General features: G+C 30.4%; 2 protein-coding genes and 1 pseudogene across 2 annotated transcripts; all 3 read right to left on the bottom strand.

Moving 5' to 3' along the window:
- Positions 1-1,192: 1,192 nt before the first annotated feature.
- Positions 1,193-7,065, bottom strand: LOC137805599 (uncharacterized; annotated as a pseudogene).
- A 1,089-nt stretch (positions 7,066-8,154) lies between these two features.
- LOC137807373 (glutamate receptor 2.8-like) lies at positions 8,155-10,350 on the bottom strand. Its single transcript, XM_068607988.1, has 4 exons — positions 9,996-10,350; positions 9,554-9,878; positions 9,046-9,455; positions 8,155-8,802 (listed from the first exon to the last, which is right to left on the bottom strand). Exons 1-4 carry the CDS (start codon positions 10,335-10,337, stop codon positions 8,440-8,442), a joined length of 1,440 nt encoding a protein of 479 aa, XP_068464089.1. The 5' UTR covers positions 10,338-10,350; the 3' UTR covers positions 8,155-8,439.
- Positions 10,351-13,485: 3,135 nt separating this feature from the next.
- Positions 13,486-15,597, bottom strand: LOC137805901 (glutamate receptor 2.8-like). The gene is made up of 4 exons (XM_068605784.1): positions 15,246-15,597; positions 14,816-15,140; positions 14,310-14,719; positions 13,486-13,978 (listed from the first exon to the last, which is right to left on the bottom strand). Exons 1-4 carry the CDS (start codon positions 15,582-15,584, stop codon positions 13,637-13,639), a joined length of 1,416 nt encoding a protein of 471 aa, XP_068461885.1. The 5' UTR covers positions 15,585-15,597; the 3' UTR covers positions 13,486-13,636.
- Between the last annotated feature and the right edge of the window lie 766 nt (positions 15,598-16,363).

The following is a 16,363-nucleotide window of genomic DNA, read 5'->3' as shown; positions in this document are numbered from 1 at the left end:
TGAAATTGGCAAGGGGTGTTTTGTAGCCTGAGCATTTTCTTGTTCATCAAATTGGCAAGGGGTGTTTTGTAGCTACAAAATATAAAGCATACAAAATCTTTTAGATACAATATCCATGAGGTAGTCATATATTCATAATTTTATAAGTCATATATTCATGTAGTTGTTTTATAGATGTTAACCACATAGAAAATGGTAAACACATTGTTTCAAAAACAACAAGCCAGAACTTAAATGTATACACCTACATGTATGCATAATATTGTAAGTCATTGTATTCTGTTTTCATATTATTAAATAAATACTTTTGACACATAATAAATTGTAACATAATGCAATATCTCATTAATTATAGGAAATACTATTATAGAATAAATATGAACTTCATTACTTGTGGCCAAGTGTATTTAAGGCTCAATTCAGACAACAATAATTTCATGGGAAATGTAAATAAATTTAATAACAAAAGAAGTAAGATGTATTTTTAAATTCAAAGCTTTATAACAGAAAATATACTCAGTAAGAGAACTAAACATACTAAAAATAATACAAATGGACTACATAGTTGCTTTTCTTTAGGTGCTATAATATGAGGGTTGATCAATATTGTATTCAATGTCAACACATCTCATTTCGCATCTGATGTTAATTGCATCATTGCAAAAAATAATAAATAAAAGAGAAATGTCAATAAAAGAATGGACAATTAATAGAATTATGTAAATATTGAAAATGAATAAGAATGATTTTGTACCTGTCATAGGTTTTTGTCTAAGTAGTTTAAAGAAATGTACTACTGAAGTTAATAGTTATGAAACAAATAAGATAAAATAATATGATACAATAAATTTAATTAGCAAAAGTTCTATGGACTTTTGATGATTATGCTGCTTGTTTTTGTAAACAAAGAACCATATACCTGTCTGAATACAACTGAAGTTTGATCACTTTATTTAGGAAGAATTATGTAACAACACATGTGTAAAATATTATAATATAGAACCTGTGTAAAGTATAATAGCTTCCTATTTTCTGTACTAAATATCCCCTTCATTCTTAATAATTACAATGGAGTTCCTGTATTAAAAACCTCTGAAGAAACAAATTCATCAAAACAAAATTTTACACAATTTTAATTATGAAATTTATTAAGAAGAAATAGATTAATACCTTTCTTTGTAATGCATTATAGTCATGAAAGATCTACTATGGAAATTAAGAGGAAACCTGTAAATACCAAAAAAATATTAGTTTACTTTTGCTATATTAGAAGATATATTAGAAGAAAAATATGAGAAATAAAAATAGTTTTGTATTAAAGAATTTTCATAACTGATAAGTATTGCTGTAACAATATTTTCAAATATTTCTCTGTAAACCACATTAGTAGTTGAATTAGTGGTATTTCCATCATCATCCAAAATCAATATTTTCAACCCTTTCTTGGATTTTACTCTGGAAATAGCAACATATAATTGTCCATGTGTAAACACTAGACGTGGTAAATATAAACCAACTTTATTAAGGGTTTGTCCTTGGCTTTTGTTTATTGTCATAGCAAAGCACAAAGATATTGGGAATTGTCTTCTCTGGAACTTTAAAGGCAAGCCTGAGTCAGAAGGAGTCAAATTCATTATAGGAATTAATATGTTATCACCAATATTTGTTCTAGTAATAACTTTGGCAGCAATCACATTTTTCCCCAAGTGAATTACTTGTAATCTGGTTCCATTGCAAAGTCCATTGGCTTGATCAATGTTCCTTAGAAGCATTATTGGAAATCCTACTTTTAATTTAACACTGTGATTAAGAATTTCGGAACATTTGATATCGTTCAAAAATTCAGTTGTAAACCACTCAACTTGAGCATTTTCTTGTTCTTCAGATTGGCAAGGGGAGTCTGAACTTAAATAAGTAACTTCTTCTCTGGGGATTAAGGTTAGAATGAAGTCAATCACTTGGTCCACACATTCTGTAGTAGGACACAATATTGCACCATCATCAAAAAAATGCATCAGAGTTTAGATTCTATATGTACCCTGGATAAACAAATTCAACCAAGTGCAATAAAGGTTGTTCAACATTTAGAATTAGAATGTCTTGTGGTATTTCAATAGTTGTTTGTCCCAACTCATTTAATTCCATATCACCATCTCCAATGTGAAGTATCCAATCTACAAAATCTTTTATTTCTAATGCAGTTTGCTTTGATTTTTCACTGTTTAATCTCATATTTTCAGGAAGTTTGAAGACTTTGCAATGTTTCCACAATTCTGAGTAGTTCATTGTTGCCTTCACAATATCATATCTTGATCCCTTTTTTACAACAAGCAATATTTGTCTAAAATCACCTCCCAAGACAATGACTTTGCCACCAAAAGGTTTAAGGGCATTTTCTTCACTTACAACCCTCATGATATCCCTTAGAGTTCTATCCAGAGATTCAAAACAGAACCTATTCATCATTGGAGCTTCATCCCATATAATTAAATTAGTTTCAATCAACAATTTGGCCCGAAAACTTCCTTGAGGTATGTTGCAGGTTGAATGTTCATTTATTAACAAAGGAATGAAAAATGTAGAATGAGTTGTTTTTCCTCCAGGTAGTAACAAAGAAGCTATACCGCTAAAAGCTACATTTAACACAATCAACCCCTTTTGATCTAATTGCAGTAGACAAAGTTTTCCACATAAAGGTTTTTCCTGTGCCACCATAACCGTATAGGAAAAAAAAACCTCCAACTTGTGACAGTACTGCTGTCATTATATTCTCATACACAACCAGTTGCTCCGCAATTAGAGATTGAAAAAGAGAAGAATGAATTTCAGACATTTGTATCTTGTCATAATTTAATTCATCAATAATTAATCTATTCTCATAAATAAAAGAATCTGAATGAATAGGTTGTGAAAGACTGTTAAAGTCTTTTAAAGATTTACCATTAAAAATCAATAATTCTTCTAGTTGTAGAAGACAAAGGTTTTGTATTTGATCATCTTCAATTGTAAGACCTAGCAAAAGAACAACATTTCATATTTTGAACAAAATAATATGTTATAATGTTTGAAGAAAACAGAAAGTTATACCTGGTAGGTTAAACTCTTTCCTTTTTTTGTATACAATGTCATCAGATAACAATTTCCAAGTTTTGTTCCAAACTTCCTCAGGTCTAGACATAGTATTCATGAGTAGTAGTGTAACAAACAATCTTATCAACTGAGTTCCTGAAGCAAGGGTGTTGGCTCTATAATGGCATCAATAAATTCTTTATCCTCTGCCAACAGCCCCATGGCATAGCAAACCTCTTTATAAGTTTTGTAAATAACACCATTAATAGTCCTGATGTTATCATAATTACAACAACCCTTTTTAAAATTCAACAATAATCTGAGATAATATAATTCCTCTGTGCAAGGAGGAGTATATGTTAGCCTTCCAATACTAACTCCCTTTTTCCTTGGTTTCCATTCTCTTTGTTCTGCCATCCACACAAAATGGTTAGGGTATTGAGAATAAGTCAAAATTTTCCCCTCTGGATAGATTTTATTAGCTTCAAACCAAGCTAAAAACATTGTTATTTTATGTTCATTTGTATGCAATATTTCATCAATATCTTCATTGTCCTTAAATAGAATGGGTTGCTTGTATAACAGATGAAAAGTCAGCCTTTGAACTGGAGGCCATCTATGATGAATGTCAAAGGCAAGTATTCTCCAAACAACTTCACAGGGAGATATATATCTACAATCATAATACTGTTTAATTTCATCTATAACCGGTGTCTCAGTAGAGTCTTTCTGAGGATTAGTAATTTTCAAATTTGCTCTATCTAGACCTTTGTTGACATATTTAAACAAATACTTGATTGAATTTGATTTGTTGCAATATTTTTTTGTTAACATGAGCCTGATACCTCAGTAGTAGCAATGGGCTATGTGAGACAACATTCCTATTGTCTAACTTAATTCCATTTTTAAGAATGAATATTCCTTTATCTCGACGTCTGTAACATGAATATCCATCCTCATCAATAGTAGTCAACAATTTAAATTTCTTTGGGTAAAATTTTGAACATTTACCTTTAATCATGCAAGGTGAGGAAAACCGAGCTGCTCCGCATGGCCCATGTATCATGTACGTTGCAACTGCCTTTGACAATTTAGGATATAAATTTGCCTGCGGTAATTCTGCTGAAATCACTCCATCAATGTCTATTGGAGTTCTTAACTTTTTCTCTCCATCCAACCACAATAATATGTGGGCATGAGGCAAACCCCTTTTTTGAAATTCCACAGTGTACATACCTATAATAAGATAGAAATTGATTGAATTATAATGTAGAAAATTTGAACATAATTTTAAAATATGGATTAATGTCATTACCTGCATTAACTTTGCCAAAATATTCATCTTTTTTGAAGTCAACCATCATTTGATCTAATTTCATCTTGAATACTCTGCAAACTACATCTGGCCTATCAGCAGCAGTTAATCCTCTTGATGTAACAAACTCACGTATTTCAGACCAATTTACGTTGCAGGTAATTGTGATAAATAAATCAGGATATCCAAATCTTTTACAAATTGCCATTGCATCTTGGCAATTGTTGAACATATACCTCATTCCTCCTGTGAATGATGCAGGTAAAACTATACGCTTCCCAACTGCAGAAGAATTTGTTTATCCTCTATTCATTGCCTCTTGTACACCGTTGAGAATATCACAACGTATTGTTTTTTGGTTTGCTCTTATGAACGACAATCTTTGAGATTCAACCATAGTATATGCATCAACCAAGAATTGTTGAAACAGACGACGTGAATGAACTATATTTCCAAACTCAACACTTCTTTCTTGAATTCTAAATGCAATGAATTCTCTTAACGATATACGACTTCTTTTACGTTCTTTGCTATTACGTACTGGAATATCTTCTTGATAACCATCTTCTCCAAAGGGGAATATTAAAGGATACTGTAATGGGATGAAGGTTGTATGTGTCTCATGCAACCTAAACAATTGTCCAAAAAAAATTTTCACTATGATATCTCGTCCTACATCCATGTTGCTCATATCACCCACAATTAACGCTGCTATTTCATCAGTTGTAGGGGTATTGTACACCCTTGGATCTTTTGAACGATTTCTAAATATCCTCAATCCAAAATCTGAATGTACATCAGAATTTACAAAATCTTTGACTCTTCTAAAACTTTTTGCCAGAACATTGTTATCATCAATTATCTTGGTAAGATCTTGAATAAATGATTTATCAAACTTCAACTCTTTGAAATTGGACCTAAATAAAATTTAAATAAATACTAATTCAAAATAATCTTATAAATGAATCTGCTGAAAAGAAACTAACCTAATGTAACACATACCCAAAGTAAGATACTCTGTTTGAGAGTTCATTTTGTGTATCATATATGTAAAGTTGTGCGAACTTGGGCATTTCTCCACTGTGAGGTAGTAAGCTTCCAATCCTATGATAGTTTTGTCCATGCAGAATAAATTGAGGAGGCCCAAAACCATCATTTACGGAAGAGTGAACTTTTCCTCCAATTGAAGTAAATGAAAATATACTATTGTAACTTCTGATATGTTGTAACTTCTTATATATTAACTATGAAATATATAATGACAAATGGACAAATATTAATATTAATACAATGAAATAGTGCTTATAGATAGAAAAGGAAATTTAAAAAACAATATAAGAGAAGTCAAAATGTATGCCCAGACAGTTCAAAACGATCTTAGGATTTAATAATTAATAATGAACAATATAATAAAAATCATCATTCCACAATATATTAAAAAAAAAATAACAGGTAAAAAATAATGAAAGTTTTGTGAGTTTAATGTACTGCAACTGTTTTAGTGTTAAGCATATGTAACAATGCTAACACATTATACACAGGCCTGATAATGAATGAAAGTTTAAAGTAAAACATCAAACAAATAAAAATGAAACAAATCAGATAAAGTTTAAACATAATAAAATCCAAATAAACATAAACATTAATAACAATAAATTGTTCTGGTGTCCAAAAAAAGAGAAACCTTAAAACCAACTTGGAAAGATAAAAAGTAAAAATGTTAACTAAACAACAAAAAGTAAATAGTTCTTATCCTTTCAAAACAACAGAAAGTAGTATCCCAAAACATTAACAAATCTAATTATAGAGTGTGGCCTGTCTTTTGTAGTGACATATCTTGACTTGTAGAACCCTAATATCAGAAAGAGGCATCATCATATGACATTCGAATATAATTTTATCATCTTCACGGAAGGAATGAAGACTGCAAAAAACTTTCCAACCCCTGCCAAGCTTGATGTTTGTGCAAGGAAACCTTGCTCTTAGGACTTTGCATTTAACATCGTGTATTGGTCCATGTAGCGTAACGTATTTGAATCTCGTTTGCCGAAGATATTCCGCAAGTCCACCACGCAAATCCTTCAACAACATGAGAGACAATATTGAAAAAAAAGCAATACAATATAAAACAAAGATTTAAAATAAAAGATTCTTAAAATGACCACATAATTTCTTTTGATCTGAAAAGAAGACAACTCCATGTAAAAATGTTCAAAGGGACCCTTGGTCAGCGGTTCCCTTCCTTGAACTTCCTTCAAATAACTATTAACACCAATTTCACATATCTCTCCCATAAAAACAGTTATTTTGAAACAACTTTGACCCGCGTAACGGAAGAGTATAGAGTGGTCGCCTTTAAAGCCATAAATGGAACTCAAAGTCGACCATCCATACAATATCTGGGGAGACAGTATATCCTGATTATAATATACTTTATGCACGTTCCCTGCACTATCTGCGAGGGTCCACTCCTTAGAAAATTCTGATTGAAACTCAACAGCGAATGCACGATCAACATAACCATTCTATCCATTATGAAAAATAAAAGTCAATAAAATGCATTGATAAAAAAAGTAGGTATTGAAGAAAAGAAATGAACTTCTTACTTTCCCGCGGATGTACATTGATGAAAAAAGAGCTCGTGTATCAAGTTTCATAATTTCTTCAGCACTAAAATCCATCGAAGTGAATAATAGATAGTGGACAATGAAGGAAGTAGGGAATAGTAAGATAAGAACATAGAAAGAACAAAAGAGTAGGATTCTGAGTGAACAAAAGCCAAGTGTCTTACGTATTTATAGCCAAATATCAGTTGTGACCCTTTGATATCCATTGTCTCAAATAACATAACGTTTCAGTTGAAACAATATATTCAATAATAAAGAGAGAAATAAATAATTAATAATTAATAATGAATAATAATACTAAATAATAAAAAAAAAATTGATTATTTAGAAAGGAAAAAAAATACTCAATCATGAATAGAAGATAAAAAGATAACCTGTATATATTATATATATTATATATTATTATATTATATATTATATTGAAATAATAAATTGCTGTCATATAGAGAAAAAGCCTAACATTGAAAAAGTGTATAAGGGTACGAGAGATTTTTCTATTTATAAGTTTTTTTAACTTTAACTAACAAAATATTCAAATTTTATCTCTCCTTAAAATCACTTGTAGTGTTGAAACCAAATTACTCCATCCTTACATGCACGATTTTAAATGTAGTACTTATTTTCCTTAAAAAAACACTAGATATAAAGCATACGAAAGAATATAATAGAAGTTTGCATGTATATGGCCAGTCAATTGACTTCTACAAGAAAAAGTCAAACCGCAAGCGAAAGAAAAAAAAGTAAAAGAATGAAGGGCGTAATCAACTCAGGACACATTGATTTGGCTTGATTAATAATTTTACATTAGAGTCTAATGGAATGTTTTAGGAAATACTATCTTATATAATTCAAATAAAATTGTCTTAGAAAAAAGTGAAAGATAAGTGTGGTCCCCAAATATCTAAAAGATTGTGCCACTTGAGTAGTTCCTTCCAACCCTTGTTTTTTTTTTGTACATGAGCTTGCGCAACCATTTTAATATAAATAATATGAGTACCAGTTGGATACTATTTTAGTCAGCTTTAAAGTTAATTTGCATGTAACTATTTTCATATTATTTATTCAATTAATGGAGACCAAGAAAATTCAGCACATGTTATTTTTTAATTACTCACAAAATTATACGAACCTAAGAAATCATAATGTGCTGAATAGATGTACATTTAATTAAACTATGTCAGATCCAATTGAAGTTACAAAAGGGTTCAAAAGGTAAGTATTCTAAGATGATTATGAGTGCTAGTCTTAAACTAAGGCTAGAAAAAAAAAACCCAATTAAGGTTGTTCCTTCTATTTTTGTCATTACACACATACATACAAAGAAGAATACTCTCATGACTCAAGTTGTTTGCCTGTAACACATATTTATATATATACACAAAAATTGAATTTGCATGTGCAAGAATGTATCTTTGTTGAGAAGGTCTTCTAAACGATCTCTATACCGATAGTTGAATCATGAGTTGGATGAACGCGTATTTCCGTGGAAGATGGCTTGAAGGACAAGTACCTTTGACTCAATGCTTTAGCCATCAAAATGGGCTTTTGCCATATAACACTTTCTGAGATCAATAGCGCAAACAAAGTTGAAATACCAGTAATCATAAAGAGCCCCGCAAAGCTATGAAAGCTGAGACTGAGAGGAGCAGAAGATACTTCCCCAGACGAGTCTTGTCCAATATCATTCTTCCCAAAATATTTTTCCTCAATTTCATTCATTAAATCACTTTCAGTCACATCCAAGATGGCTCTCGAAAAGCAAGCCGTGAGATTCGAGTTTAAAGTGAGTGCCTGCAAATAATGTAAATTAACACAACTATTATAATACTATATATACATGGTTCACATTCAATTAACTTCCTATTGAAGTTTAACTATACTGCTTCATTCATACACAGTAGATTTTGCATACCAAATAGTTATGAAGAAAAGTCAAATAGATAGAATAAAGCAAAATATATCACTCCAAAAGAAAAGAAAATGAACCCAAACTCAAGCTTGTTCAAGAATGAGAATTGGAGAGGAGAGACTTACAAAACCAAACCCAGCATTTCTATATTTGGGGCCAGCCATAATGTAATTGGATCCGTATTCTTGAATGTAGAGTTTAAGGTAGGGCACTTCATCGAATATAGCTGCAACACCCCCATTTTCGCTTCCAAGCTTTAGAGCTTCATGATACTCGGAACTGCTGTTATATGGCTTCAGTTTTGATGGGTCAAACTTAAATTGCTTAACCAACACATCCTGAACGAAAGACCCCGTTTGGTATCCAACGAAATAACCCCCTTTTCTTAAGTCATTTGCGTTGAGAAAGCTGGGTTGCAGTTGATCCAAGGTCAATATAGAAGTCAAGTTAGCAGTGTAGCTTTGCATGAGGACGAACGCCAATAGAAGCCAAACCATCAGCACAAATCTTGAGCAGCCTTTTACCACAACTTGTCCTGAAAATTCAAAATTTTGAAACCAACAATATGCTAATTAATCACATATGTAAAAATTATATGAAGTTAAAACATGAATCAACAGCATGTGTAATTACTTTCAGGAAGAATGGCTTGTGAGATTGGAAACCATAAGATGGTTGCAGGGCAAAGCTTTTTCTGATTTGGAGAACCCTCTTGATTAGGCAGCGCGCTTACATTTCTTTCCATGATGAGTATGGCAAGCCCTATGAAGGTAGAGATGATGATTATGCTCAACCAAAGATCCCAACTGAAGGGTTTGACAAAAGTCCACATGTTTTGATCCCTCCCATGTTGAACTGGTACTACCATTTTAACTCCCGATGCAGTATATGGCACCGTGAAATCTACGTGGTTTGAACGGTCGGCTAGGATTGTTATATCCCCTACAACCACATCATACTATTTCGTCGTGGTTTTAGCCAAAGATAAAAGCAGAGTCATCGTCAGGTTTTCTGGATATATATACATTTTCTTAAACAAAAGAAAACATGTACAACAAAACTAAAATTTACTAACCTTTGACGGGATTTGTTTTAGAAGATCATCGTACCCAGAACCCTCACTTGTGTCAACAGGATAAGGTTCAATGTTTAGAGAAACATTGAAGGGCAAACGGGTTAAGACGGCATTGAAAACATCCATGCAATATCCAGTTATGTTGTATTTTTCTTTACGAGTAGTGTCCTTAACTACATCCACAAATTGTCGGAAACCATTTTTCATGGGCACCCCTACTCTCAACTTCATCTCTTCATAGTTTGATGTTTCATTTGACGCACCCGTTGGTGCTTGTTGAACCACAAACAAAAAAATCAAAAACCCAGAGAAAAGGGATGATGATAAGCAGCACTTATACATCGTGTAGTTAATACTAGCTACTAGTTTTAATCATCTTCCTCTTTATATAGAGTTTCAAATTGGAAAATGCGGCTTTCCCTTATTTCTAATTACTAATAATTGAACGCAAAAAAAAAAAATATTAATTACATCTAAAAACTATTCCAAATAAATTAAATGTCAACCAATTTACAATAAGTTGGAGCTACGGAAAAAATATTTTTAAATTAATTACATTTTTAGAATTTTTAATACAAGTAATCGTTTGAAATGAAAGATTCGGCACAAAGTGTGTAAAGTCTAAATATTGAAAATAAATATTGAAAATACATACACACTATTAGGCTACAGTAGCGGGAAGAGATAGTACATCGGCAATTTCGCGGAAAGAACGAATTGGCAATTTGTATGTTGTTTTGTCAGTGAAGACTTCAATGCTCTCTAGCCATACATTGACCAGGCACTCATCCAATATTTTAACTTCGCACAATTATATATATATATATATATATATATATATATATATATATTTTTTATTTTTTTTATTTTTTTTTATTTTTTTTTTTATCTGGAAAAGGTTAATTGCAAAATTTAGTATGATTTATATACCTTAAAAATGAGCTAAAATTACTTTTTTAACACAGAATTAAATATGTGAATATTTCCTTAAGATTACAGCAGTTGATAGGATAATTCCAGGTGAATTCAAATGCAAACTACATAATATTATAAATTAATGAATGCTTGCTATTTTCTCTTTTTTAAACCGTTTATTGAAATAATTTTATATTATTCAGTAATAATTGTTCATTTGATAGTTTTGAAAATTATTTCAAGGTATGTATTTTAAAATATAAAAAATTGGAAAAAAAATTCTCTTATGTTTGAACTGTCGTTAGAATTTTTTTTTATTATAATTGATTTTGTTAAAATAAATTTGATTAGTCTTATTATATTAAAGTGATTTTTATTCTAATTAAATTATTAGTTAAAACAATTATAATCTATTTTGTCTAATTCAGTGCCATCTTATTTATTTTTTCAATTTTTTAGTGTTGAATCTAGTATTCTTATGTACAAGAATAATTAATTTGATAGGGTAGGGGATTAAACTCTATTCATGATTTGTACCCGATTTTTCAGGACCTCTTATCTATTACTTGCCGGAGAAGCATCGATAATTTATTATTATTATTATTATTATTATTATTATTATTATTATTATTATTATTATTATTATTATTATTATTATTACATGTTAGAGAACGTTTGTCAAAAATGGACCGGTATTTTACAATATTTGTTTATATATATCTTGATTGGACTATATATGCTTTCTCTGGTTGTTGAAAGTCAATTTTATTGTTTTGAAATATAAAATAATCTTAAACCCTGTTTTAATTGAGTATCTTATCAAACATTATAATTTTATTATTATGATGGCGATTTTGAGTTTTGCGTATGGCATAGATTAGTGGGGGTATTTCTCCCACGTATAACGACATCACAGAAAAATATGTTTAAATAATAAGAACTTTTTTAAGGCTAAACTAACAAATCAAAAGTAATAAAATTGTCGCTATCATCACTACTTGTGTTAGTTGTGTTCTGTTTGGACTTGTTATTCTTGTATTTATGACAATTATATCAAAGGTTTTATCTAGTGTAATCCTTTAGTATATCCTAATATAGAATACTTTCTACTCACTATTGAGTGGATCTAATATCAATATTTTTAATTTCAGTTGGATATATAGTAATATTAAGGTTAATAACATATTTTATGAGTTTGATATTATTGAGTTGATTGATGAAAGAATGTATGCTATCTTTTAAAAAAAAAATCACTGACTTCTTTTATAAACTATAAGTAATTTATCTTATATTTTTTATACTTATTTTGGTTTAATTCCTCAATGTTTAATGTATCGGTATAATATAAGAATATTATCACACCAAAATTATTATTATTAAAAATTACATGGTTTAGAAGAAAATGAAAAATATAATTTTATAAAAATATTTGAAATAAAACCAAAAATATAGAAGTGTTAATATAAGAAAATCATTAAATAGAAGCTAATTTTAAAGACAAAAAATAATTAGTTGGTATAGTAATCAAATTAGAGACTATTCTGGAGACTAAAAATGTTAAATGATTTATAAATTGGTATTTAATTAGTTATCAAGGTTTTAACTACCAATTATTTAAATTCTAAATTTGGTAGCTAATTAGATATCAATTTAGAAACCATCTAACAATAATAGAAAATAATTTAGAAACCAAAAAATTTTGTAGTCTTCAAAATGGTCTCTAATTTGATAACTACAGTAACTAATTATTTTTAGTCTCTAAAATTGATTTCTAATCAATCATTTTCTTGTAATTGCGTGGTTCAAATCCATAAAGATTAGAAAAATTATATTAGACTTAAATGAAGGTTTATAATAGTATATCCCCTTTCATAAGCATTTTTTAGGTATCTATTTTACTTTTAAGTTAAATACAATAATAAAAATGTTATACTTATATAGAGAAGACGGTCACACATTAAGTTTTATCTTTTTTTTACAAATTATTTGTTAGTTTTTTTTATTATCAATAATAAAGATTAAATAAATAGGAACCACTTTAGGGGTGGTCAAACCCTTATATAAAACTATACTTGTGCCCTCAACATAAATCAGAGATCTAAGCCAACATCCAGCTAAACATCTAGGATAAATTCACCATACAAAAACAATACTAAATCATATTCATACAAATCAGAGGATCAAGACCAAAAGAAGTTTATATATTATTTCATTCTCTAATCCATCGAAGCGCTTTTTTAGGACAAAATTGTGACGGAGCACCAATATCCAAAGCGGACAATATCTCAAATACAATGATTGATCATAACGATGTTATCTCATTGATTTGATTTCGAAAGAAGCCCTCAAGTTATATCATTGCATGAAAAAAATCATGAAATAGAGAGACTTCAAAAAATTGTTGGTTTCTAAATTAATTTATATTATTGTTAAACAGTTTCTAAATTGTTATCTAATTAACTACCAATGTTTTAACTACCAATTATTTAAATTTTAAATTTGGTATAGAAATCCTTGATAACTAGTTAGATACCAATTTAGAAACCATCTAACAATAATATAAACTAATTTACAAATCAAAATTTATTTATTCTCTACACTATCTCTAATATAATCAATATAATAACTAATTTTTTTTTTTCTAAAATTAGTTTTTACTTGTTCTAATGTATATTATCTTATCTTTGACAAAGTCTTAAGCCACTGTTCCAATCTCTGACGAAGTCTTAAGCCACTGTTCCGTGAGTTGAATCTTGAACTGGATTGGAAAAATGGGGGACATACCTCTGAGTGAATGCTAAAGCCGTCAAAATGAGTGTTTGCCAAATAAATCTTTCTGAAATCAACAACGCTAACAAAGTAGAAATCCCAGCAATAATGAAAAGCCCCGCGAAGCTATGAAAGCTGAGACTGAGAAAAGCAGAAGATATTTCCGCAGACGAGTCTTCTCCTCCAATCTCATTCTTTCCAAAATATTTTTCCTCGATCTCATTCATTAATCCACTTTCAATCACATTCAGGATGCCTCTCGAAAAGTAAGCCGTGAGATTGGAGTTTAAAGGGAATGCCTGGAAATAACATAATTTATATACAATAAATGCACTCATTATATGATATATGTATATATAATTCACATTTGACTAACTTCAAGTTTAACTAAATTACTTCACCCAAGAAACACAGAGTCAGATTTTCATAGACGAATTAGTTATGACTTATGCATTATATGTATGTGTAGAGTAGCTCGTAAATAGAACAAGCAAAATATATGCTAAAACTGTAAAGCCTTGTACATGTATTGTTTAGTCTTAGTTTTACAACAACAAATAAAACAAAATTAAGAAAAAGAACCGAAACACAAGCTTGTACAAGAATGAGAGTTAGAGAAGAGAGACTTACAAAACCAAACCCAGCATTTCTATATTCGGGGCCAGCCAAAATATAATTGGATCCGTATTCTTTAAGGTAGAGTTTAAGGTAGGGCACTTCATCGAATATAGCTGCAACACCCCCATTTTTGCTTCCAAGCTTTAGAGAATCATAGTACTCAGTAATGTTGCTATATGGCCTTAGTTTGGACGGGTCAAACTTAAATTGGTCAATCAGAACATCGTAAACATAAGACCCAGACTGGTATCCAACGTAATAACCCCCTCTCCTTAGATCATTAACGTTCTGAAAACTGGGTCGCAGTTGATCCAAGGTCAATATAGAAGTCAAGTTGGCAGTGTAACTTTGCATGAGGACCAACGCCAATAGAAGCCAAACCATCAGCACAAATCTTGAGCAGCTTTTTACCACAACTTGTCCTGAAAATTCAAAATTTTGAAACCAACAATGCTAATTAATCACATATATAAAAACTATATAAAGTTAAAACATGAATCAACAGCATGTGTAATTACTTTCAGGAAGAATGGCTTGTGAGATTGGAAACCATAAGATGGTTGCAGGGCAAAGCTTTTTCTGATTTGGAGAACCCTCTTGATTAGGCAGCGCGCTTACATTTCTTTCCATGATGAGTATGGCAAGCCCTATGAAGGTAGAGATGATGATTATGCTCAACCAAAGATCCCAACTGAAGGGTTTGACAAAAGTCCACATGTTTTGATCCCTCCCATGTTGAACTGGTACTACCATTTTAACTCCCGATGCAGTATATGGCACCGTGAAATCTACGTAGTTTGAACGGTTGGCCCGGATCGTGAAATCTCCTACCACAACTTCGCTCTTTTGTCATATTTTTAAGCAAAGAAAAAAGCAGTTCGGTGTCAAATTTTCTGGCTTTATTTTTTCTTAAATGCGAAAAACATGTATAAGATAAAATTTACTAACCTCTGTCGACATTTGTTTTAGAATTGCATGGTGTCTTCTAGAAACCTGGTTTAATTCAACAGCAGAAGGTACAATATGTAGAGAAACATTGAAGGGTAAGCGGGTCACAACGGCATAGAAAACATCCATGCAATATCCAGAAACGGTGTACTTTTGTTGAGAAGGGTCCCAAACTACATACACAAATTGGGGGAAACCATGAATGGGTACCGTTACTCTTAACTTTATCTCTCCATTCTTCAATCTACCATTTGATCCATTTACAGTTGGTGACTGTAGTAGCACAAGCAAAACAATTAAAAACCAATAGAAAATAGAAAAAAAACACTTATCCTTCATCGTATAGTAAATACTAGCTAGTACTTTTAATCACTCCTTCCTCTTTATATAGTTTTAGCCCATTAGAGAACGCTTATTTAGTTCCCAATAATGGATACACCAAATATTTAAACTAGTTTACAGATAAATTAAAGGTCAATCAACTTACAATAAGTCTGTGCCACTGAAAAAACATAATAATTTCTTTTTTGTTTTCAATTGTTGTATTTCTATAACTTGAAATATTTTATATTTTCTTTGGTATTTGTACCTTTAAAATTTAATATACTGAATGTTTGTTAAGGAATAAGAGCATTTCCTTTAATAATAGATTAAATATTTTTTTTTCATCTACTACAACGAAAAACTAATTTTGTGTATAATTTAAAAATATATAGTATAAAAAATATATTTAACCATCTAATATGAAATATTCAGCACAAAATGTAAAAGATCATAGTCAAAATATGTGAACATATGGGATAGATGTTTTTTTGTCAGTGAAGACTTCAATGCTCTAGCCATTACATTGACCAGGCACTCAACCAATATTTTAACTTCGCACAATTATATTTATTCATTTTATCTGGAAAAGGTTAATTGTAAAATTTAGTATGATTTTTTTATATACCTTCAAAATTAGCTGAAACTATTTTTTTAACACAGAACTAAATATGTGAATATTTCCTTAAGATTACAGCAGTTGATAGGATAATTCCTGGTGAATTCAAATGCAAACTACATAATATTAATTATATATTAATGAATGCTTGCTATTTTCTCCTTTTTAAACCGTTTAT

The sequence above is a fragment of the Phaseolus vulgaris genome, chromosome 3 (assembly GCF_000499845.2).
Source record: "Phaseolus vulgaris cultivar G19833 chromosome 3, P. vulgaris v2.0, whole genome shotgun sequence".
NCBI classification, from domain to species: Eukaryota; Viridiplantae; Streptophyta; class Magnoliopsida; order Fabales; family Fabaceae; genus Phaseolus; species Phaseolus vulgaris.
The sequence above is the reverse complement of the archived record's forward strand: the minus strand, read 5'-3'. Positions and strand labels throughout refer to the sequence as shown.